General features: G+C 39.9%; 3 protein-coding genes across 3 annotated transcripts; 1 reads left to right on the top strand and 2 right to left on the bottom strand.

The window, feature by feature from the left end:
- Positions 1-521: 521 nt before the first annotated feature.
- On the bottom strand, positions 522-7,040 carry plekhj1 (pleckstrin homology domain containing, family J member 1). The gene is made up of 6 exons (XM_005721167.1): positions 6,616-7,040; positions 6,376-6,443; positions 6,223-6,289; positions 4,465-4,555; positions 2,350-2,413; positions 522-1,735 (listed from the first exon to the last, which is right to left on the bottom strand). Exons 1-6 carry the CDS (start codon positions 6,707-6,709, stop codon positions 1,643-1,645), a joined length of 477 nt encoding a protein of 158 aa, XP_005721224.1. The 5' UTR covers positions 6,710-7,040; the 3' UTR covers positions 522-1,642.
- Positions 7,041-8,012: 972 nt separating this feature from the next.
- sf3a2 (splicing factor 3a, subunit 2) lies at positions 8,013-12,214 on the top strand. Its single transcript, XM_005721166.2, has 8 exons — positions 8,013-8,120; positions 9,546-9,814; positions 9,927-9,973; positions 10,159-10,268; positions 10,391-10,440; positions 10,694-10,834; positions 10,928-10,996; positions 11,561-12,214. Exons 2-8 carry the CDS (start codon positions 9,617-9,619, stop codon positions 11,828-11,830), a joined length of 885 nt encoding a protein of 294 aa, XP_005721223.1. The 5' UTR covers positions 8,013-8,120; positions 9,546-9,616; the 3' UTR covers positions 11,831-12,214.
- Positions 12,215-12,480: 266 nt separating this feature from the next.
- Positions 12,481-15,378, bottom strand: LOC102194779 (uncharacterized). Its single transcript, XM_005721165.1, has 7 exons — positions 15,271-15,378; positions 14,602-14,702; positions 13,657-13,685; positions 13,481-13,556; positions 13,274-13,408; positions 13,089-13,183; positions 12,481-13,011 (listed from the first exon to the last, which is right to left on the bottom strand). The coding sequence occupies exons 1-7, from the start codon at positions 15,276-15,278 to the stop codon at positions 12,667-12,669; spliced, it is 789 nt and encodes a 262-aa protein (XP_005721222.1). The 5' UTR covers positions 15,279-15,378; the 3' UTR covers positions 12,481-12,666.
- Positions 15,379-26,137: the final 10,759 nt, after the last annotated feature.

Raw genomic sequence — 26,137 nt, 5'->3', positions numbered from 1 at the left:
CAACCCGTCTGCTGTGCTGATGTTGCATGCCTCTTCTCACTTCATTGACTTTTTGAAGCCTCAGCTCCCTGTTCACAACTCCTCCTTTGCTGGTGTGTGGATTCAAACATCAAAATGACAAAGGAAATTGTGTCGTTTGATAACAGAAATTGGCTTATGGAAAATTGATACACAAGCACTTCTTTACACCAGGGAAATACGAAAGCTCAGTCTCTCGCCTTAGCTGAAATTATTTGCCTTCAGCATCAACTTTCCTTTTTGTTTCATTTTGTGTATTTGTAGTAGCAGTGGAGGTGTGCCTGTCTGTTTAGTTTAGTGTGTGCACAGGGGCTCCAGCTACACCCTGGCAGGCCAAAATGTATTAAGAACCTATAGAACCTAAGCTACAGACTATTTACAAGAGCTGGATGTAGCCACCGACACACATTACATTTTGTGTGTGTGTGCGTGTGTGTGTGTTATCAAATGCTTTCACTTTTGGTTGACAGATGACACACTGGATGAATTTAAAATTTCTTTCAAATGGCTTTATTAGTATAAAAAAGAGATGCCAGTGAAGCAGATGTTGTTAACTAAAAACAAAAGTTCTATGTGCAAAACATTTAAAATGAAGATACATTCAATGACATGCAATTACAGAGAGACTCTTGAAAAACAAAGATTTCGCTAATTTGAAAGATGCAAAAAAGTCTTACAGGAAACTTGAGTTGAGAGCAAAATGTCAGCTCTCGTTTTCACAAATATTCACGTGATTTGTTTATTTTTATTTCCTGAATCATGCCAAGAGCCTGGTTTTTAAACACATGGTTCAACAGCTTACATAAAGGGGTCTGAATCAAAGTGCCACAGAAAAGGTACAGCAGGCTGATCAAGTACGATAGTTGTAATAAAAGAAACAACCCTCAACACCCAATAACTGTGCAAAAGTATTGTCTCAAACACTAAAGGAATCTAACAATGAGGCATAACATGATAAATACACATCTGGACAGCTTTGCCTTTTTCACAGACACTAAGTAAAATATGTGGCTCAACTCAGCAGCTCAAAAGACTCAAAAACAGTTCAAATCAGAGCAGGAATACTGCCAAAGGTTTTCTAAATCAGGCACGCTGTCAACTGTAAGCTTCTTTTAAAAGGCTCCATTAAAACAATGGTTTACGTGTTAATATGTCCTCAAATTAGATATTTTGAACATAGTTCTACTCACATTACTAATAGTCCTGAATGAAAGTCGCTCTTGAAATCACATTGTCTGAATGTATAGCATCAACAGTAGAAAACATAAAATGTTTATACAGGGAACTGATTAACTGGGCCAGAAGTCTAAAAATGACACAGAAAAGGCAAATGAGAATGCCCCGAAATCACAAATATGATAGTGTTGACTTAACCAAAGCATTGCGTTGCTTGTACTGACTGACAAAGACGCAGCAGGACTAAACTGAGGATGGCTTTACATTACCTAAGACACCTGCATAGGTCTGAGGCAACCCGAGATATAATAAATGCAGCGCAGTAGAGCTCTAAGGAGCAAGATTGTGGGCGATAACACTGTGGTTTTCAAACCAGTGTGGAGTGATGCTGGAATGGCAGAGTGAACTAATCAAAATAAAACATAGAATGTGAACACAGGACGCTGGTCTACAGGGAGGAGGTATCTCTAGCCACAAGCGGCCGACCGTTGCTGACCTGGAAACGAGCTTCATCGGATATACCATACTGCTCCAAGGGGTCCTGTGGAGAAAGCAGGCAGTGAGTAAAACAGTGTACAGGGAAAATTAGCTGTTACTGAAGCAGAAGCAGAGTTTATATGAAATGTTTACTTCAGCAAAATCAGACTCAAAGAACCAAACAAATAGAAAAGCACTCAAACCTAGAGGTCAGAAAGCCTGGCTTTTACTTAGAGATTTTTGAGATCTCCAGAGGTTAGTGGGATTTCAGCTGCGGCTCACACTGCAATGAATAATTATATGCACAATCAAATGTACAACACAAGGAGAAAAGCTTTTGCAGCCTGTCTCATCCCGAGTAACTAGGAAATTGTTTCTAGAGAGACACATTGCTAATTGAGCTTTCTCTGGCATGTTTCGTTGTGCGCTTTGAGAGTCATCATGAAATTCCACAGTGTTGTTTACATGAATCTTAGCAGCCGAGAGAGCTCAGCATTGCCGAGCAAAACCAAAACCAAAACCATCCCCCTTCATTAATCTACCAGTCTGTCTGCTATTGATGATGATAATATGAACTCCAAACCGCACTGTAACCATCCCACAGTATGAACGCTGCTGATTAGAAGCACCATCTGTGTGGCATTTAGCGCACCGGCGTGCTGCTGCGAGGGGTCTCACCTTCCCTGTGAGCCTGTGGATTTCTGTTCGATAGAATATAAGATTCTTCCTCATGAACTCGTAACTGCAAGAGATTAGACAACAAATGAACTTGACATTTAGGGAGAAATAATGTTAGACAAATACAGTAAAGATCAGAGCTGCAACTCAGCTTGTAACATTAAACACAGTCACAGGAACTTCCTCTGGAGCAAGGATCGACTTAAAATGTTCTGTACAGGAACATTTTAATTGTTTGTTGCTCGTTGACAGGTAGCTGGGCCATGCTAGCTACGTTACGCAAGCTCAGGGTTTCCACCAGTGCGTTACAAACCCGGCAGTCTGCCTGGCCTCGGCTGACCTCCTGTCAGCTCTAAGGACAATGAATTATACACTCCGCTACCAAGACGGACAACTATTTATTTTCAATACATCTGTCTTGCAGAGACACAGTTTTTCATAGCTGATTTTGTAGTATTTTTATAGCTCATCTTATTAATATAGTTACTATTGTTATTATTACTGTTACTATAAAAAAATGCTTAAATAAAAAAGTTAAACAAAAGTTAAAAGTGGAATAAAGAACAAATGTTTTTGTTTCATACCATTTACCTGTTCAGCTGATCTGTGTCTACTTCTTGTCCACTAATAAAATCTCTTATTGGTTTATGTAAACAAGCTAAAATATGAATGGGTGCTCTTTTGCTAGGCTTCTTACTGATTTTAGCAGACAGCATCATATGACCCCTACCCTGGGTTCTTTCTGCTTGCTTCCTCTATGGTTTAAATCTGATTTTAGGATTTTACTGATTAGCTCATCCTTGTCTGGGTTCATAGCAGAACTACTGACCCCGTATAAGCTTGCTCACAGCCTTAGATCCTGTAATGACCTTCTTGAAGACAGCAGGCTTACAGAATCACTTCCTCTTTCTTTTTATAGACTTGCTTCTAAGTCAATCCTTGCTCCAGTAGGTCATTCATTTTATTCACATTTTTAGTCTTTTTTGAATATATATGTGTGTATTTATGTGACTTTAATGGCTGTGTACCCCTGGCTGTCAATGCACTTTGTAAACTGTGTTATATTAAAATAACAATACACTATAAAAATATAGTGTATTACTGTTATTATGATGATTATTATTTGTGAGAAATGGACTCTGCGGGTCTCTCTGTCTCCCATCTTCTCTCCGCCTGTCTGCTCACATGAAGCCCAGCAGGTCTGTCTGAGCTACCACTCAATTAGCAGTTAGCAGATACATTAATCAAGCACAATATTAAATGTGCCCGACGCCACAGCTGCCAGGTCTGACAATTTTTCCGGCAGACTCACTGAAGCCCAAAGGAGAAGTTAGAGCGCTATGATCCTCCTCAGATATCCTCTGCTGTTTGGGAGTATTATGCATTCCCAGTAAGCTTTAAAACAATATGTCAGAGCTGTTATGGATCAGACTGAAGCCGTTTAACACTCACATTTCTAACACTGTGCCTCTGAAAACAGCAAAATCATTCATTTGTGACAGTTTCACCCATGTGAGTCTGTTACTCTGTTACTATGTGAGGCGTCACTTGTTCTACCCACACTGTTCAAATGGCATAGATGTGTAAACATATTCAGCTGTACAGAACACAGCTTTTCATTATTTGGTTATTAAGTTAGAAAACACACACAAAATGCTCTTCTTTTAGACTTTATGAGCATATGTAGTCAGTACAGCTCTGTGTTTTTAAATACGCAATATAGCAAATTAAACAAATACAAAAAACAAAACTACTCACTGTGGGGGGGTTAAGGGTTTTACTTTTTTTGTCTTGGCCATCACCACCTGCACCATGCTTAGTTTGAACTTCAGCAGATCATCATGACTGTGTTTACTTGGCTAACTCCAATGAGTTTCTATCACGTGATTGGCTGATTAAATATTTGCTTTAAAGATCAGTTTAACAGGTGTAACTATTGGAGTATGCAGTGAGTGTGTTCTGACCTTTATGGGATATTATTTGATACCCGGTCAAAAAAATACATTTGGTTTAAAAGTTACGTTTTTCTCCATTTATTAATCACTTATTGACGGCTGTAAGTGTCTGTAAGCTTCTGTGCTTCCTGGAATAAGAAAGAAGAAAAGTCAGTCCTACCTTGCTTTGATAATGGAGTCTATCCACTCGGCACACTGCTCTTCAGTATCACATTCAAACACATATTTCCTCTCTGCTTCATCCAGAAATGCTACAGCAAACAGAGGCCATTAGAGATCAGAAACACATGAAGGAAACAAGCAGAAACAGCAGAGCACCAGTGAGAAAGTGAAATATACAGTTAGGTCAATATGTTTTTGTAGTTTTGCTTCTATATACCACCACGGTTCATTCTGCATCAAACTATTACAATATTACAGAAGTGCAGACTTTAGCTTTAACTCAATGTAGTTAACAAAAGTAATGAACTGATTGTTTAGGTATTACAACCATTTCTTACACAGTCAAACACCTGACTGCCAGTTTCATGACCAGGTGTTTCCTGTTTCCTTGTTCAATGACAAGATAAGCAGATAAAAAGTATGGAGTTGATTCCAGATGATGTTGATGAAGGCGCAGGAGGCCGAATAACCAAAATAAACCTAAATGAGAGACAACAACAACAACTGTAGGAACAGCCAAATGAGCAATCTGGTGCATTCTTAAAAAGGAAGAAGAAATGCACTGGCCAACTCAACAACATCAAAGTCTAGAATGAAGAGACACCTTCATGAATGGAAATGCTGAGAGTTTACAACAAGGTGCAAACCACTGGTTACATTCAAGAAAAGGAAGGCCAGATTAGACTTTTTCAGAAAACATCTAACAGAGTCTGCACAGATCAAACCAAGATGAACTTGTACCAGGATGATGGAAGGAGAAAAGTACAGAGAAGGAAAGACACAGCTCATGATCGGAGGCATCACACATTATCTGTCATACATGGGCATTATATGGCTGCCAGTGGAACCGGATCACTAATATTTATTTTCCCTCCAAAGTGACGAAGTATGTAATCGGTACCATTTGTCTGTCTACTTGTTAGCAGTTTAGTGTCCACAGTTTTCATGATATAATTTTCACATTTGGTGTGATGGTAGATACCAATACAGCTCGAGGTGATTTCATTTTAGTGAGAATTGTGTCAATGCTAAAGTCACACAGAATATGAAAAAAAAGCTGTAAACTTTATATCATCCACAATTTTTTTAATGGATTGTCTTCAAATTTCACAACAAGAAACTAGACCATGGGGTAAATTAAAACTAGGTTGGCTAAGCATTTGACCTTTATCTTCATTTCTAGCACCCAAGGTCAAAGTTGACCTTGAAAACCATTTTAAAGAAATTATATTGAGTAATATATCATATGAAAGCACATGGAGAGACCAGTACAACACACTTTCAATTTTCTCAATACGACACCCGATGATGTCACAATGATGCCATTAACAGGTTGATGTCAGCATGTTGTAATAAAGACATCATAAAATATAACAGTTTTAGCACAGCCCTTGCTCTTCGGCGGGAGTTGCACTCTGTGACTGCTGATAGAAATATGAGCAAAAGCAACTCAGGAGTTTTTTAAACCAAAGAAATGGGATCGTCTTCAACTGAAGTTGGTCACCCGATCTCAACCCAATAACACAAAACTAGTAACTAAAGGTGGCTGCAACAAAGACCAGCGCAGAGGGTTACAGTTTATAAAAATGGTTGTAACTCCTAAAGAGGCTGGGAGTCTGCGCTTCAAAGGCATGTTCATTGTTTGATGTAAAAACCACTGGGGTTGTGTACAGAGGCAGAACTACCAAAAACAAATCGGTCACTTATAGACTTACAGTCACTCCTAACTGTACCTCTAAAGGATGCTGAAGCTTACCAATAGAGAAAGTCTGGCTGTCCTCCCTCTCCACCCTACACTGCTCCAGCAGCAAAGCTCCAATTGGCTGCCAAATAAACACTCAGTTAATTTTGACCCCACTTTTGAAACAAATGTATTCACAGAAAATGCTGTGACAACAAGCATACTGACCTCTTCCTCATCAGTCCGGAAATAAAAGAGGAAGTTGACGACAAGTTTCACTAGCCTCTTCTTTACAACTGCAAGGCCACAAAAGGGAAGTTAGACAGACAAACTCGTCTCTACAACAAACACAAAGCAGCCCAGCTGTCGCATGAAGTACACAGAGAGATATGTCTAATATCTGATGCTGACATTAGCTGCTGTGCCCAAATACACGAAACGGAAGTGCGTCTGAATGATTGTCCTTACCGTCTCCTTTCTTGGGACCTCTCATCCCCAGTTCAGCTGCTCTCTCCGAGGGCTGGCGGCTCAGTAACACCAGCTCCTTCTCGTTGAAACGCATCGCGGACACACACAAACACTCACAGGCTTGACAAACAGATGGACACACGCAGGTACACGGATGCTAAAGAGGACCCGTACCCCCAGTCGAAAGCATAACACAGGAGTTAGCTAACGGTAGTACGGTGCAAAAACTATACTGTATACACCGCTGAGTCCACGTCGCTGCTTCGTTATCTAACGTCCCCGAAACCTGTCGGACTGCGTTTGATCATTTCTGAGGGTCAACTGAAAACAACAGCTCTGGACTTCATGTCACACACCCACACCTCTAGTAGTAATGACACTCCTCTCTGCTAAGGTTGTCTTCTTCCTCTTCTTCGTCAGGCGCGTTACTGCCCTCTGCAGGTCAAAAATGGCTCCTTTGCTCTGTGCCCTTTCTTCTTGATATTTACAATTGAACATGTGTATATATTAGTGCTATTTCTTACATTTGTAAACTTTGTAATGTATTATATTATTTCATTACTTTAGTCTATTACTGTTATTGTCTTGGAGCAACTGAAACCCACATAATTTCGTTAAGGATTATTAAAGTATTCTGATTCTGATTCTCTGCTGGTATTACAAATGTATTTGTAATGTCTTTCTAATACTAGAGGTCAGCGGAGAATGGCCAAGCTGGTTCAAACTGTCAGGAAGGCAACGGTAACTCAAATAACCAGTGATTACTACCAAAATATGCAGAAGAGTGTCTCTGAATGGGCAACACATTGAACACTGAAGCTGATAGGATATAGCAGCAGAAGACCACATCTGGTGCCACTCGTGTCAGTTACGAAAGGGAAGCTGAGGCTACAATTCACACAAGCTTATGAAAATTAAATAAATTAAATAAAATTAAATAAGCATATTTATTGGTGCTGCCACATTTGAATGATAGTGTCAGAATTTGGGGTAAAGACCATGAAATTATTGTTCCATCCTGCCTTAAATGCTTCAGGCTAGTGGTGGCTAGCAGAACTTTTAGGCCTCTTAGCACTACAGCTTACCTGAAAATGAAATCGAAACTAAAAAAAACTGTCAAGTACAATGAAAAAAAATTAAGAAATTAAGAAAAAAAACTTTAAAAAAAATGCTAAACTTTAAAAATTGTGTTTTAGAATTGTGTTTCTACTGAAAATGAAATAGGAAAAAGGCCAGAATTTCTAAATGAACCACTGAGCAGTTTATGTTTTTTAATTAATTATTTTTTACCTCCTGTGTCTGCTGCTGTGAAACAATCAGAAATTTAAGAACACGAAGGCCCCCCTCATAGGTCCAGCCGTCGTGTTGGCTGGAGATCCAGCCCAGCAGGTGGCAGTAACACACCAGAGGGATTTTTACAAACCACCAAAACCCGGGAAAAAGAATCTACTGAAGCGCATGCGCGCAACAAATCAGATGAGCGTGTCGCTGTCGTTGTGAAACTGGTGAGTGTTTTGATAAAGTAATCTGTTTGTAGACTCCTAAAATGTTTAATTTTGTGGCTAACGGATGTGGTCATTTTGCATTTTTAATATTCACTTTAATCATCTGTATTTGTTAAAAGCTTTTCATTTTTATTTGGTAGCACCATTAGCTTAGCATTAAAATTGCTAGCGCATTTAGCGGCTTTTGTATGCTAAAATGCTACAGCTAGCTAGATGTTGTTGGGATCATTCAGAAGAATGGATTTCTTTTTTAATAACGGGAAGAATCTTTTTTTGCTCGCTGGTAAATTGCCACCGATAACTTAACTTGGTCCTCTAAAAACCGCTGTTTGGGCCTTACTCCGCAGTGTTCATGTTGACTCTTTGTAAGGACGTTAGCATTGGGAATCTTCGTATAGAGGGGATTGTAATGACGAGTTGCTTTTAAAACAGGTTATATGACCCATATAGGTTTGAGCAATAAAAATGTGTCCAGGTTAGAGCCTTAGCTAAAACACAAGTAATAATGCAAATCTACACATGATGCTGTTGTTGTGCTACAGCCCTGGAGTGCAGGGTTATTAATGTGGACCTTCACTGGCAGTACTTGTTAGGGCAATGTAATATGGCCAAAAACATTTATCACGATATATATTTGAAAATTTGCGATAACAATATAACTGACGATATAATTGACGCGAGACAAAATATTTTAGAACTCCACAACTTTATCAGTGCAAAAAAAAAAATCAATGTATTTTCACTTAAACAAGCAGCTGTTTTTTATGTGCATTAAAGCTATATAAAAATTTAACAGTGCAAATGCAAATTCCTTCCTGACAGTTTAACCAAAAGGCATTACCAGTGGAAATTTGCCGACATATCCTGAGCATAACCATGTATAATATCCATAAAACTTAAAAAAAGAGGTTATACACACAATGCGGTAATATTATGTTGAAGCACAGTACATATTACTCTGCGAGGCTCCTGACTACGGTACCTGCTCCGACAATCCATCAAGTGGTGCGGCTTCGTAAAGTCGTACTAAAACATTTTTTGACAGATTTTTGAGCGCCGCGTACTGCATAAAATCGGTATGGTAATAACGACGGCCCACTTGCATTCTCTACCAAAAAATGTGCTTTGGTGTGTATCTGACGGATGAAAGCCAAACCAGTTCCACACCACTGAAGTTGCAGCATTTTTACAAACCAATTCTGGTTCATCTGTTTCATTCAACGATTCGCTTTCGCCCTTCTCATTCTCCGTCGCCACCATGCTTTTTCCGCCATGTATGTATGAAAACAAAGGCACTGCACGTGCGCGTTTTACCCATATTCTTTTGCGATATTTCATTTTCTTATCATTGCCTAACATTATACCGGTATTATGAATGGTATGATATGGCCCAGCCCTAGTACTTATTGTTTTGTTTTTCACCAGGTAATCGGGGGAATCTATTTGGAGTAACTGTCAACGTTCGTGTGACTGTTTAAGTCCAAAACCTTACAAAAATGGATTTCCAGCATCGAGCTGGAGGGAAGACGGGGAGCGGAGGGGTGGCATCTGCCTCTGAGAGTAACCGTGACAGGCGAGAACGGTTACGTCAGTTGGCTTTGGAGACCATTGATATCAACAAAGACCCCTACTTTATGAAGAACCATTTAGGATCATATGAGTGCAAACTTTGTCTGACACTTCACAACAATGAGGTGAGAGATGCATAATGAGACATTTCTCTGTTAACTGAATTTGTTTTTATTTCTTGTCATCGGGGTGTCTTATTTGAAAAGAAAAATTAAAAAATGTCTCTCTGTATTTCAGGGAAGCTACTTGGCTCACACACAAGGAAAGAAACACCAGACCAATCTGTAAGTCCATACATTATCTGTGCTACAACACAGAAGTGCAATAGCTGTAACTTTATGTTCTGATTTAATTAAAGTGGCTGTTTAACACAAATGAGTCCCAATTTAAAACTTCTGGGAAACTTCTGGAGAAATTTAAATTTAAAGAAATGTAATTTTGAGGAAAACCTTTTACATACATTTTTCAGAGCACGGAGGGCAGCCAAAGAAGCAAAAGAAGCTCCTGCTCAACCAGCTCCAGCCAAAGTGAAAGTTGAGGTCAAGAAGTTTGTCAAAATTGGTCGACCAGGATACAAAGGTAGGCAAGCTCTGGCATTTTATATGGTAGTCACACTTTGGTTTATAATACTAGTTTCTTTAAAAAATGCATTGTTAAAAAAAATTAACGTTTTCTTTTTTTTTTTTTTTTATTATTCACAGTGACCAAACAGAGGGATCCAGAGATGGGACAGCAATCTTTACTTTTCCAGGTTTGTATATTTTGAAAGAATGCACATAATCCAGTATCCTTTTGAGGCCACGTAAATAAGTTATTATTTGTGTGCTTCAAACCAAAGCAAAATGCTCACTTATTCTTTGGATAATCTGGTGAGTGTAAAGGGGCTTTACACTGAAACTGGGTCACAGGAACAAATCATAACCTCATGCTCTAACCTGCAAAGTTTCACAACACCACAACAGTAAAGGCCATGTGTTACTGACCTTCTTTTCTTGGCCCATCAGATTGACTATCCAGAGATCGCTGAAGGAATTGGACCCAGGCATCGCTTCATGTCTGCTTACGAACAGCGCATTGAGCCTCCCGATCGTCGCTGGCAGTACCTGCTTTTTGCTGCTGAACCATATGAGACCATTGCTTTCAAGGTGAGACCTGCACTTTTCTCTTCCCCTTATGTTTGTTTTTTCTTTGTCATTTTTTCCTTCACTCGTATAATAACAAGATGTTTGCTGTTTTAGGTACCCAGCAGAGAAATTGATAAAGCAGAAAACCGCTTCTGGACCCACTGGAACAAAGAAACTAAACAGGTACCATGTATGTTACAGAGTGTCTGCCAGTAGAGTTATTGGGTCCAGCAGCCAGAACCAATGGGAGGGGTGAAGCAAAGTGGACCCACTGTGTGTCAAAAACGGAACAGCAGAGGTGTAGATTTAGCTTCTAGCTGTCTGATAAGATGCGCACCTTGGGGAATTTTCCCTGTCTTTCCGTATGAGAAGTCAATAATGTGCCGCAGAGTGAGAGAGCTCTGAATCATTGTTTACCTCATTTACATGCAACCTGATCTAATTAGTAAACAAACGTGGGTGAATGTCAGCCCGTGGGTGAATGAAGGTAAAACGGTCGCTTGAACTTGTTTATATTTCAAATTTTTTCAAGCTGTTATGCACAAATAGCAGTTGATGGGAACAGTGAGTCAATAAAGTGACCTTAATATTTGTTCTATATGTTTACCTCTTCATCTTAAAAATCCTTGTAAAAAGTTTCTGTGATACACTAGTTTGAACTAGTGGAACTCGTATATTAGTTTTCCTAAATTGTTTCTAATAGTGGAAACATGTCTTTAATTGTTCTTTTTTTGTTGTTCTATCCAGTTTTTCCTACAGTTCCACTTCAAAATGGAGAAACCTGTTACCCAGTCGAGCGGCCCAGCACCTGCTGCCACTGTGAAGCGTCCTCCTCCCCTTATGAGTGGAGATCACCCATCAAACGACTCTCTGCCCCCTCCCCCTCCAGGGGGAATGTCCATCCCTCCTCTTCCGCCTGGTGCCCCAGGAGCCCCTCAGATGCCCCCACAGATGCCCATGCCCCCCATGCCAATGAGGCCACCCCCTCCGGAGGGCCTTACATTAGCTAATAACTGATCTCTGGCCAGTGATCTGTTTTTAGTGATTTACCTTGATTTCTGTAATGGTGTGTAGTCGCACTGCCCTGCCTGTTTACAGTGTCCATCTCCTTGTAGATACTGCAGTTATGTTTAGTTTTATTATTTCTGCAAAGGGTTAAAGTTCATGTTTATTGGAGTTTTCAGTCTTTGTTTGGTTTATGTAAATGTGCAGGGCAGTCTCTTACTGCAGCATCATAAATATGACCACACTCTTTTGTAATAATATCCACATTCTGGATATGGAGGTGTGATTGGAAGTTCGTATTTTAGGATTATGGTTTTGTAATTAAATGCTGTGGACAAACAGAAAATGTTTGTGTCATAAGAGTCTTTGATTTTATAAAGATATTCCACCAAAAGATTTCTTGAGTGTTCTTTAAATACTGAATCTCAGCTTTGCTTATCAGTGTGAAAACCTGAATTTACTGAGAGGACAGTTTGTTTTAACTGGGCTCTCTTTAGTGGCTCTACAACAAGCTAAACTGGACAAATGAAGTCACTTGACACTTGAAGTCACTTCTAGCAACACACTGTTGACATTTTAACTGCATTTGAATGGATGGGCATAATTTATTCAGTGCCACCTTTCAGAACCAGAAAAACAAATTGGTTAACAAGATGCCTCGGTTTGAAATAAAGCATTTAATACACCAAACCACCAGAAAGCATCCAAATCTATAACACAGCACAAAGTCATGTCAGAAGATTTCATTGCAAGCACACTTTAAGGCTCAGATTTTGACAAAATTGCCACCTTTTAATAATGAATAAATTATACCAGCTGATGAGAAAATAGCTTCTACTAGAGTGAAATTATTCTTCTGGACTCTTTTTCTTTGCCTCTGACCTCTTATTTTCCTGAGCAACAGCCTCCTCATCTCCTGCATCTTCAGGATCACCTTTTTTGTCTCTACCTTTCTTTACTTTGATTTCTTCATTTCTGGCTTTCGTGGCTCTCCTGTCCTTTAAGTTCTTATCTCTTTGCTTTATGAGTTTCTTATCTGGAAGTGGTTTGTTTCTCAGAGCTCTTAATCCTCGTGCTGTTGCTCCTCTCTTTGATTTTCCCCTTTTAACCTCGCCATCATCATCGTCCTCTTCTTCCTCGTCATCAAAGTCAGGCAGCCACCAAAACACGACTTCCCACAGAGATGTTTCAGGCTGCCGGGGGAGAACAATCAAACAAAATGTTCACGCCACCTATGTTGATCAGCGATCATTTTTAATCGCCAATTTACCTCCGGCAGTGGTCTTCTGTGTCGCAGTGAGCCTGATCGCCTCATTGTCAGTCCAGTTTCTTCCTCTTCAACTGCTTTGTGACCACGTAAGGTTTCTGTTTTGGTTACAAGAAAGGATCACTCACTCACAGTAGATGTGCTATTTTCATACCTGAGTTTTCACTTTAGTTCACTGGTTTACTTGCCATTGAGCCTCTGAAAACCTGAGGTGAGCACCAGGATGGTAATGGCCACAAGCAAACAGCGGTTCAGGGTGACGTTCTCCCACGGGGTTTCGATCTGAGTCGGATTCTGAATGGACAAGGTTTTGTGCAAGGATGCTGAAAGAAAAAAGAAGTTAACAGGATGCACGGATCAGGGAGACAAGGGTAGGGGAGAAAGCTGGGACTCACTTGGTTTGGGGAAACTGACTTCTCTGGTTATAGTCTTGGGTTCTGGTGCTGGCTGCTGTGGAGCTGGAGCCATTTCCTATTTAAGAACAATGTGAAGGTTAATAGAAAACGTCTGTGAGCTGTGAGGGCTGGCAGCTGAGTGAGAAATTGTTAATGCTGGTTGTTTTCCAACCTACCTCCCTGATTTTTCTGGTAGCGTACATTTCTGGAAGGGACAGATGGAGATTTAATGAAGGGTGATATCATACACCATTAACAAAAAAACAAAACCCCAAACAGCCATGCACTCAATCTGGAACTGGTTTGTTTACATCTATTAACATATATTCATATACTTGTGCTGGCTGAACACATGTTTTTCAATTTTATTAACTCCTCTGTAGATAAACTACAAGTCATCAGTGAAAAATACTGTTCTGGTTGAAAAGACTGCAGGCATGCTGGGAGCTCCGGCTGGCTTTGAGCTGAATGTTAAATGCTATGTTTCCCCATCTCAACATGCACTTAGCACAAAGTTCAGGGTGAGGTTGATGCACTTGATCATTAACCAATAAAAGAACAAAAGCCCAGATTTTTATGCCCAGCGCAAAGTCAGATATGAGTGTGAGAAGCAAAACTGTCATGAAGCTGTTGGTGCTATTGTTTTCTCCAGCCATTGGTGCTATTTGATAGCCTAGCTTGTTAGCCGCGCAGAGAACAATTCGACTTCTACACTGTCAAGACCAAACCAGCTAAACTGTGTAATAAACTGTGACAATGAGTCTGAAAAATGTTTCTCCAAAAAAAAAAGTTTCCAGAAACTCCTGCTGTAGAGGCCTCATGAACATATGACATGAAAATATGATACTTTCCTTTTTTTTTGTTTAGATTTATATTTCAGAAGATGTTATTTTTGTGGAAATAAGCGCAGTGCACCCCACTGCACTGAGAAATGATCCATCCAGCATGGCTGTGGCTCATTATCACTGTGTTGCTTTCCACCAGGAGTCAGATTTCGGTGGCTCCTTGTGCTGCTGTTCCCTAGTATTTATAGAGTTGTACGCATATCCTGTATTTGCAATGGAAGAAATCATTTATGCATAGTCATTAACAATTCAGTGCGTGTGTGTGTGTGTCGCCACCTGGTTTGCGGATCTGCCTAACAGGTTTCTGTGGAGGAGGATCTGCTCTTGGTGGCCATAACTCCTCTTCAAATGTTTCATAGCTTTCTTCCATTTCTTCCCTGAGAGAGATGGAGGAGAAGGAACATGGGAGTAGCAAATCATTTAAATTTTTCATGTTTTAGCAGACAATCACAAAAAGATCACAAAAGCTGCAGAGGCCAGTTCAGCTTTTTTAAGGGATGTTCTTGCTTTTTCTTAAGTTCTGAATACGAGATAATTCATTGGATCGCACTCTTATCACAGTTGTTCTTATCACTATTCCTTCCCCCATTAAAAAAAAAAATCCTGATGTCTCATTGGGATTCAGTTTTGACTGCATAAAACGATACTAGTAAAAGGTCAACTTTGCCACTTTTGCATTAAATTAAAGCAGTTTGCTGACCTTAACATTTACAAATGAATACAGTAAGGGCCTTATGTGTTGCATGACATTTCTCAACAGACACTGAGGTAATGCCCTTCCAGGCCTATAAATAGATAAAGCAATGGTACCAGCAGACAAATGGATACACACTATATAAATACACAAAAAAATTAAAGCCCTAATATTTCTCTTATATTCTTGATCAATCTTTTCTGTGTTTCAGCTGTAAAGTCAAACCCCAATTGAAAGAAGGACCTACCTGCCTCAACATTTGGGGTCCCCTGGGCAGTGCTGGGAAGCCTTTGTCACAGAGCTGTTGTTCCTCCACAAAGATGGCAGCTGAGTTTCACTCTGAACTGTCTGACAGCCAAGAACAGGTGGCGGAGAATGAAAAAACAAAAAGGTATTAGGTGTCAGGCGCTGACTGAGGGAGGGCTGACATTAACATGCTTTATGCAACCACTAGATCACAGAGTGATGAGGGTGGGGGGAAATAACCAGTTCTGAAAAACTCTGACCCATTTTGGATAAATATCACTTTGTGTCCAAGGAGTCAAGGAGGAAAAATGTCAAAGTTTTTGAACAGCAACGTGCTGCAAACAGGGATTTTGATATTTTTAAGCAAATGGTCAAAAATGCTGCAAAAGAGAGGTGAGTGGGGTTTGAATTTTGTATTATTACTCACCAGCAGAGAGCGCTGCTGCGCTATTAGGGAGATAGAGTCTGTGGCACTTTGCTCTGCAGATGAGGCCTGCGGTCTGTCAGCCATATTAGCCGTCAAACAGACAGAGGGTCTGCCAAATTTCTTTTTATGAAGCTACATCTGCGATGCAAGCACTTCAGACACATTAGGCCATTTTGTCTGAGCAGATTATATTCATGCAGATGCTTTGCAGCATATTTCCTCTTTTTTCCCCTTGTTAAATTAATAAGACAAGTAGGTATTGTCATTCTGTGTGTGATGTGAAGCCTCGAGGCAAACTCACCCTTCTATGTGACATGGAGGCCACTAACAAGAAGCCACGCGAACAGATGTAAATCTGATTAGGTTATATCAGGGTTAGGTGGTTGCAGGCCACCTTTATGTGGGAGGGGAGAGGAAGTGTTGATAAACAGACTTGTGGCGATGCTGATGAGTCATACCTTTGCTGGTACTGTGCCCAATTCCAGTTGAATCGCACACTGCTTTAGCTGTCAGTTATTAAAATTGGATGTTTGCTCTGTAGCCTTTGAAGTGAAGAGACTGACCTAAACAAACCGGGGATATACTCTTTGTTTTCCAATGTAATGCAAGCAGACCTCCACATATACTTCATTCCCCAAAAATGTGTTAATTGTTTGTCGATCTAATCCGCAGAACTCCGACCAGCATTTAGCTGATTTTCAGCTTTTTATTGCATTCTTTTTTTTTTTTAAATTCAAAACACTCGGCATGCTTGCTTATAATGAGCTTGTCTGTGGCCTTAATTGACCAAATGCACACTCTCACCCCGCTGATTTGTCGGTACTTATTAGTCCCAAGGATGCTCCTTCACCGCATGCTAGAGTGCGTCATCCGTGAGAAGAGTTCTTTCTATTATCACTGATTGAAAGCTCATTTGATCTGGATAAAATAATTCCACCAAGTTTCAAAATGAACATAGAGATTAAAATTTTTTTTGTTTCTCAGCACTCTGTAATCTGGGGTTCTCCTTTCATCCTTTATTGAGCACACGTCAAGGTAATAAAGTGAAACTTTGCAAGTTTGGGACAAAACCTTAAAGAATGTTTCAAGGGCAACTCTAACCCTCCTGTGGACACATTTTATCCAATATAAACGAGCAAACATTGCTCGCGGACATGTACGTTCCAGATTCGGGCACTAGAGAGATCTTAGCTGGGTGAAGCTTTCTGTCCCCTTTTGTCCTTACATAATGGGGACTGTGCTCAGAGAACAAGCTGCCTGTCCAGCACACAGTGGGAGCTGCTCTGTGCCCTCTCTCACTGAGTAGCACGAAGAAGCGTGAAGCAGCATTAGTTGTAGTCTGTCTGGAACATAAAGGTCTATGACGCCTTGAATATTGTTTCAGTCTTTGATTATTTTAATTGCTTTAATTACACTGTTACATCGCTTTAGTTTGAAATCACTGGGGGAAAAAAGACCTGATATGGCAAACCTTACAATTAAAGTAGTTTTTCTGGTGCTGTAGCCTCAAGACGTCACAAACCAGAATACGTGACCGCTCAGAGACTTGATATATTAGAGTCTCAACTCCCTAAACGCTTGGCTTATTAAAAATACAAACACACTCCTGAAAAACCCTGCATATCTAAACTTTCCCTCTACTCCAAATGTATTTTTATCCATTTATTTTTTTTCCAGATGGAATATTTTGGCTTTACTGTGCATAACCATATACAGTAATGTGTTGGTCATATCACTGACCGTGTATTTTTTTTTCCAATAAACTTCATGCAAAGTGAAGTAAACTAATAAGTATTCAAATCAGGAATTAGTGTGACCTTTTTAAAATGTTGTTCTCAGCACATTTGCACACTTTTTAAGGTGCTTGGTACACAGATGGCTCCAAGCATCGTGGAGAACACGCCACATTTCTTCTGTGTAGGTAGGCTGTCTCTGAGTCTTCATGTAATCCCAGACTCATGCTATGAAGTGGAATCCAGGTTTCTACAGGGGACCACTGAAGGTGTTCTCTTCGTGTAACAGGTGGGTGCCTGTAGTGTCGAGGCATCCACACAAAAAAGAGGATACATGAAGCTGATACTAAGGCAGGTTGTGGCATTTAAACAATGTTCAATTGCTCATCAGCAGAAGGCCACATCAGTGAACTGCACTCTCAGGAAACTGAGGTCATAATTCACCGGCAAAGTCTCCTGCTGTATCAGATCTGCTTCAAGTTTCAGTGTGTTGTGTATTAAGAGATGCTCTTCTAGATACCTTGGGTGTAATGGGTAATTATATTAGTTAATGTTACTTTCCTATCAACTTCAAGTAGTCTGGCCAGTCTCCTTGGAGTTTTTTGGACCATCCTCTGTAAACCCTGGAGATGGTTGTGTAGAAAAATCCCAGTAAAGCAGCAGTTTCTGAAATACTTAGATCAGCATGTCTGGGACAAACAACCATGTTCACCGTCACTTAAATCATCTTTCTTCCCCATTCAGATGCTCAATTTCAACTTCAGTAGATTGTCATAATGATGTCTTAATGCCTAGATACACTGAGTCGCTGCCATATGAAGTGGTCTGTGAGTTTATAAATACAACATGTCCATGTCCATGTCCTTCAAAAGTGTTTTAGGTGAGTACACACTGAGTGCCAGTCAGTGAAGTACAGGATTGTAAAATGATTGCTTGACTGCCTTATGTACCATGCATACAGAGTGTTTCAATTCTGTAGTGAGTCCAGAAGGTGAGCCTGAGGCTGTAGTGCGCTCAATGTGTAGGTTTTCCTTTCTTTTTTAATAGCTTAAATTCATTCTAAACATAATATTCCCAATGAAAATGTATTATAGGAGAAAAATAACAGCTGAAGGGATTTTAGGCATCATGTCTATTCAGTGAAAAAGAATGACAACACTCTGAACAGAGCCTCACTGAACAACTCAGGGTGGACTTGATAAACTTTATCAGGGTTTCAGTCTTAGTCCTTATCAGTAAATGGATTTTAATTTCCTGTCATGTGGTTATGTTGACATGTGAGCTCAGTGGCTGGTGTCATCCTCAATTCAATTCAATTCAATTCAATTCAATTCAATTCAATTCAATTCAATTCAATTCAATTCAATTCATCTCGTCCCAAATCACAACAACAGTCACCTCATAGTGCTTTATATTGTAAGTAAACATCCTACGATAATAGAGACAAAATCCCAACAATCAAACTAAGAGTAAGCACTTGGCGACGGTGGGAAGGAAACTCTACAGCCAATACTTGTACTAATAAAAGTATTAACACTAATTTGAAAGAAGAATATTCAAATATTTTAATATTTAACCAAGCACTGAGATGTGGAATAAAAAGAGAGATTAAGAAACTTGCAAAAGACCTGATTTGGTGTTAAATTTAAGGGATGTGGACGATTTACAGGTTTTTGAGACAATATGATGCTGGATCCTGGAGATGGAGAATTAAGACAATGTTTGATTAGTGGGTAGGGCTTCCTAACAGAAGCAGAGCATGATTTATTCTGTATAGATCCACCAGAAATCTTATAGACTGTTTTATTCAACTGCTTGTGCTTCTTTGAATGAAACCTCTGTCTCAGTCTCAGCACTCCTAATTGGGTTTGTTCACATATGGAGGTTGAAAGTTTGAAATACACATGCTTAAAAAGACCTGAGCATAAGTGGTGACCTTGTGTTGTCTGTGAGGCTGAATCATTTTCAGTTTACAAGCACTAACAAGGCACTCTGTGGATGCAGTGTTGCTGATGTAGCAATGCAGCTCTCCATACAGACTTAATAATATATGTACAGAACAAAGTGAATCCATAATATGTCGCTTATTAAACTCAATCTCTTTACTAATTACACTTTATTATTCTCTCATTAACTTAAGTGTCCATTTGCAGTTTTATATATAGCTGCTAATTCCTTAAATGTCTATATGGTTACAGCCATACCGTACCAGCGGTTACCAGCCTCAGAGTAAGTCAACAGCACTGACTGAGGAGCCCTCATTTAGCAGGCAGCCTCATAGGACAACCTGCCCGCCTTCCAGCGCAGATATCTGCCTGTGTGTTAGACATCATGTTTCTCAGATGTGCTGACAGTGTAAAACTAGCATTTGAAGATGAATGACACTGGATCAGCAAGGATTCAGTCACATGTCTCGGTGCTGCTTGCCTTTCACTTTAAATCTCAAACCAAAGCCTTCATGTTCTCCTGGAGCCACCGTGGGACTCGTGTGCCTCTCTGCCACTCTGTATCTCTTCATGCAGCCCTCCTCAGCCTTTGATCTTTCAGAGACCACAACAAGGAGCTGCCCAGATCGTGACTGTGAGTTCTGCACCTTGGGGGGGCATTTTTCTGTAATTCAGACCTCACCCTCAGGCAGATAAATGCACAGATGTCCAGACAATGTGATAATCTGCCCATCATTTTCACATCTTCGGAGATGGAAGCAGAGGTGTAGCATCCACAGAGAGAGATGCCTGAAAAAGGAGTTTGACGCACAGGAACGCTGGAATATGCAAGATGATGACTCTGACTGGGGCGGTTTAAGAAGAATAGCACAGCTGAAATTTTCATTTTGTGCAGGTTATTTGCCATCACTTTTCTTCAAATATCTCAAAGCCATATTTCATCATTATCGGAGATCGATGGATTGTGAGGGAAGAGAAAAGTGAAGAAGATGGAAGAGTAATTTGTTAGAGTTGTTGGATTTCTTTAGAGACGATAGAAATCTAATTACTAATGTTTGATTATAATATGCCTCCCCCTTTCTACAGACCTCATTGTCTATTTTTATGTAACTTTGATGCTTTTCACTGCCTATCATACTGACCCCACCCCTCACCCCAGTCCCTGTTTCAAATTGTGTCTGTGGGCCATTTTATTGATGGACTAATTTGCCCTGAGATTGTACTTCACTCTCCCGGGTGCTTTGTGTATTAATTACCATCTATTCATTTGAGACTGTTTAGCCTTTGAGCATGCTCCAAAGCAGCGATTCCAGGCCAGTGCTTCACAGCTTCTGTCACAGCCCTAATGCTGCATGCGCCCACGGGATACGAGTAATGTGAAACCTCATGCACTGAGGAAGCGTGTGATTGACTATTACTGCTCTGCAGTTGCTAAAATCGGCAGAAGAAAACGCAACAAAACTTGCAAGATCCCAAATCTCTCACAACTGAATAGGCAAATTATAATTTTGTGCATACAGGCAATGACTTTAACTTTAGAACGAATTTGCGAAGGTCTCACTAAGTTCCAAAAGGAGATTTCACTTTGAGATTTTAAATGACTGCAGGGAGTTTTTGTTTTGTGGCAATAATAAACCAATCACATGCACATAAAGGAAGAGGCAGGAGGTGTGGTTTGGACTGATTAGTGTTAATTTACTTATGGGTAAGACTGCTTGAGGCTCATGCTGAAAGAGAAGCAATATGCTGTCTGATTTCCACTACCCTTATGTCTACTCTATGCACACAAGAGCTTAGAAATGTGTATATTTCATATGAAAGACAAGCTCAAGGTTCCTCACAAACACATTCCTAAAAACTGTGGCCTTAATCCTCCACTCATATGTCAGTCTTATGTTACAGCTGTTAAGAGAAATGAGTGCTGCCTGACAACATCATAAACCCCCCTCTTACTCACGTGTCATCCTTCTTCTAATCAAGGTTTCTTTCTGCCCGTCTTCGTCATCAGTGGCAGTGCTCAGTCTGTGCTATTAGGGATGTAATCTTCGAGACCTTCTAAGATTTTGGATTTTGCAGGCTTGCGAGGGTTACAAAATATCTTGCAAACAAGGCAGGCTTGTTGCTCTTCTTCAATCCTCTAAAACACAGTGCTGCACAATGAGCTTGCGCCACCACTTATTTCTTTATACTTTGCTTCAAAGGAGGGTTTCTTGTAAAATTTTTCTAAGTGGCCTTCAGCAGTACTTATCCAGGATTTTTGAGGGTCTTCTCTGTACAATGGGTGCTTTTCCATTTATTTTCCATCCGCTCCTTGTGGCATTTTGAGAGAAATTATTTCTTTTTTTAAGCCACTTAACACTGACCTATGAATCTGTCAAGCATAACAAAGGTACCTAACTCACGGGATGAATTAGTGTTGAGTCTACACATAACAGAAAACAAAAAACAATGCTAGTAACAACCAATTGTTACTAGCAGAACCCATTCCAAAAACATATCATTTGTTCCAATTTCTTTAGTTGAATAATACAATTTGTCAGGGATAAAATCCTTATTTTTCACTAACAAGGTGACTCCTAAAGGCCAAAACCTTGGTGTGCAGTGTCTCCTTAAGAAATGAGAGAAAAGAAGGTCTAAAAAACAATTTACAGATAGATAGCACAGAAACTGTAAGTCATGATCTAAGAAACGGGGGAAAAAAACCTTCAAAAATCTGACAACAGGAGCTGAGAGATGAATCTGGCGCTTCAGTCGATCCATCTACTGTCTACTGAAGCCTCATCAGAAATGATCTCAGCAGAAGAAATCTCTAGAACTACTCTTGAAGTCTTTTTAAAGAAATCATGAGAAACTGTGCCTAAGAGAGTTCAGGCTGGGTTGAAGAATAAAGGCTGTCACACCAAATTTTGATTTCAAGCTTGTCAGATTTGCACAGACTCCACTTTTACTTTTTTTTTTTATTTCAATGTATGTTTCCACACGTTTCAGTCAATCACTGCACCTTTCTCCCATTTTCCTAGCTAAATATATAGACATGAGGAGTGACTCAAGTCTTTGCACAGTACTGTATGTTCAAGTAAATGTGAAAAGTAGGCCAATTCTCGACATTGCAACTGGCAGCAGAAAGCGTTCAGCCATATCACATATTGCCTGTCAATACTGAGTTTTTAACTTCAAAACAAACCTTCTATATATGATTCATAAAGCCACTTTATAAATAAATTATAAATAAAATGTATAGAGCCAGAATGTCTCGGGTGGAAAAAGGACATTTTTGAATGGAGAAGCATGAGGATGTTTAGGCAACATAAGGCTTTAGATACAGGATTCTTTGCTGTTGCGCTTTTCTTGTCTGATTTGTGTACACATCTGCTGCTGCTTCATGATTTGATCTTTTTTTTTCTCCCCCCCCCAAAAAACTAACATGGCCACCATTTTTCTCTTCTTCCTCTGAGATATTTTACCCTCCATGCCCCTTGATACGTCTCTCCCTCCACCATGTTTGTGTGTGAGCAGCCTTTTAGTCGGCCCCCGGTTGTCAACTGATTGCAGATAATTACAGCTATTTGACTGCAGCATTCACAGCCAGTCCTTTCTGGAGGCACTTACAGAGGGAGAACATGCCAATCAGACCCTTAACTGCCTCTGGGGATAACTGCAGACACAATGGCACAGTGAATATGACAAAATGAAAATCATATATTTGACTTATGTGGGTGCTATCAGGCATTCACACATAAAGCTGTCCAGCATGGACCCAGTAAACACCTCAGTATTAAAACACCAAAGATTTACATTAAAAAATGCAGTATTTACCTCCTGAACATTAAGTGTGTAGCTCAGTGCTACAACTCATTGGATACTCCCTTTTTTCAGGCATATTTGAGACAGAAATACTTCTTTATGGTATCCACCCTTTAAATGAATGTCTTGATTTAATATTGAAGACTCTCAACCAGGCATAATTTGGAGGTGGCTTCAATGGAAATTGAGTCCTTTCACAGCCTAGTTTTGAGGGGTCTGCCCCATTCTCTTCCACATTATGAACCTAATCCTGGTTTGAAGGAATGTAATTGTTCTCGAGCTGTCGTACATTAGCAACATGCCTCTCAGCTCGACTGCTATATCCAGAGCAGTAGGAATGAGTCAGACTCTTTATGATGACAGCTCTCCTCATCTTTCTCCTTCTCCCTCTCTTTCTCTGACACTTTTCTCTCTTGCTGTTCTTTTTCATCTTTGCTCTTTGTCTTCCGCATCCTCCCTCCCTCGTTCGTTCTCCTGCTTACATAAGCTCCGTTGTGCGCAGCGACAGCACAGACTTGAGAACTCATAACAGTCCTCACTCAACAGGAACACCCCTTCTGTCTGTCTCCTTGTTTCATGGGGAGCAATGACAGCTGCACACTTGACCGCGGGCGAAAGTAGATAATAGCACGAGAGATCAAAGCAGAAAAGCTAACACAGACCCATGCAATTTTTTTTGTCTCCTCTGCATCCCTCTCTAACATAAACTTCTTCTCTCTGACTCGCACTTGACATACATGAGGTACATTAGTTTCAAAGTGCGACCAAAAGTTCAAAGCAAAAACTTGTTCTTTTAATGTTTGGATTTTATTCGATGTATGATTTATTAGACTGTCAGACATTGTCCCCATGATGAAAGGATGAAAGGAGATACAGGGTCTCTAAAAGGTTGAAAGCACTAGGGGTACAAGGACATCCACACTCTTCTATGAATCTACCAGAAAAACAGAGATGGAAAAAGGATTTGTCACAAAATGATAACAGTTAAATCCAGTGTTAGATATTATTGTATCTTCTAACATTCATTTAGCCGAGTTTCCTGTGTTTAATGGTCTCAATTGTTATCACTCATTCTCGCCTACTGCTTAGTTCTGGTTAGTTAAAGGAACTTATATGCTCTTTTTTGGTTACTGTGTTATTGAGAAGTATCATGCCTCTTCTTTTCATCATTAAAAAAAAAAAGTTTCTCAGTCTCACCTCATTTTTGTACATATAAAGTAACTTTGGTCACTGACTACAATGGCAACAAATCGCAAGAGGAAAACATTCATCTCTTCTGTAACATTTCTCTTATTATATCTTGTTAATATATTATAATTAGATTTAGTAGTCTATGTAGTTCTGTGAAAAACTAAGTGCAGCTCATGATTCAACTGCTTGTAGAATCAGCTTTGGCAGCATTAACTTCAATTAATTGTTTTTTGTACGGCTTCTCATTTTGCTGTGGAGGAATTTTGGCCCAGTCTTCTTTACAGTGTTGCTTCAGTTCATTTGTTTATGCACAGCTTTGTGAGGATTCCAGCATTTCAGTGAGGTTCAGGTCTGGACTGTTGCTGGGCCATTACAACACTTTCTTTTCTTTTCTTTTCTTTTCTTTTCTTTTCGAGGCACCCTGTTGTAGATTTCCTGCTGTGCTTGGGATCATTGTTCTGATAGATTGTTGGACATTTGACTCAAGAATACTTTGGTATAAAGAGGAGTTTGTGGTTGACTCAGTGACTGAAAGGTGCTCAGGGCCTGTGCCTGCAAAACAAGCACAAATCAGCACTCCTCCAACACCATGCTTGAGGTGTTTGTGCTGACATCCTTTGTTTAGTTTTCTCCACATGTAGTGTTGTACAACATCTCCACTTTGGTTCATTCTGTCCAAATGAAATTGTTCCAGCGATCTTGTGGGTTTTTTGGTTGTTGTTTTTTTTTTTTGCTGTCATGTTCTTTTTTGAGAAAACAGGTTTTCTCCTGCCAACATTTCCAAAAAAGCCATATTTGCTCAGTCTTGTTCTAATTACAGAGCAGCAGTGACACTGACATGACACTGACAGAGGAAAAAAAGCTTCTGCCGCTTAAATAGATCACCAAATTGGTAAAGTTTGTTTGTTAGTTTGACATGTTGGCTGCTTATGCTTATTCGTGGCATCAGAAATGAGCAACGACACATTACTGACATTCCTTCGCCTGTTGATTTGTATTTGAACTTGATAGCAAACGTTGGCATATCCACATCATTTTGGTTTCTGCCCAATAAATGTTTGGGTGTTTTTTAAAATCTGTTCTAATTTGGTTCTCGTGTTCTCATCGACTAAATTCAAATACTTATTGCTTTAATCACTCATCGTGTTGATTCTGGCAGAAAAGTTTCTAGTATGCCTCCGATGCAGGTGATGAGACCAAAATCCCAAATCTCTTCTAATCAGTATAATGAGGACATCTGAGCACAGAGCAGCTGCAAACATTTTATTCATATGAGCAGGTGAGAGCTGCTTTAAGACACGCTTGGAAAGAATATGAATCCATACACAAGCAAGGATTAAAGGATTTCTCTTTCACTGATACGATAATGTTGTTCCCTCTACATAAACCTCATGAAAGTCAGTATCATGTATGCAACTGAAACAGCTTGTTGAGTACTTCCAGTTCTTTGGTTATTTAGTTGTTTTACAGCCAGGACTTGCAGGATGGCAAGAATACTGAATACATACGCTTTTTGTACCCTGACAGGATCTTTTTCTCTGTCTTGCTCCTCTATCACTGGTCTCGGTTTATACTTAAGGGCTGTGAAATGAGGCAGCCGAAAGAAAAAAGCAGGAAATAGATGAACTGCAGAGGGAAAGATGGCAGTAAGTATGTGATTAGTGAACTGCAATGTGCTCCTGGTCTCCTTCAGGCTTGTATTGTCCTGCAAGTTTGCGTTTCAGATGAACACACACACGCACACACACACACACACACACACACACACACA

Source organism: Pundamilia nyererei, unplaced genomic scaffold, assembly GCF_000239375.1.
Source record: "Pundamilia nyererei isolate P.nyererei 1_Seehausen unplaced genomic scaffold, PunNye1.0 scaffold00004, whole genome shotgun sequence".
NCBI classification, from domain to species: Eukaryota; Metazoa; Chordata; class Actinopteri; order Cichliformes; family Cichlidae; genus Pundamilia; species Pundamilia nyererei.
This window is presented reverse-complemented; position numbering and strand designations above follow the sequence as displayed.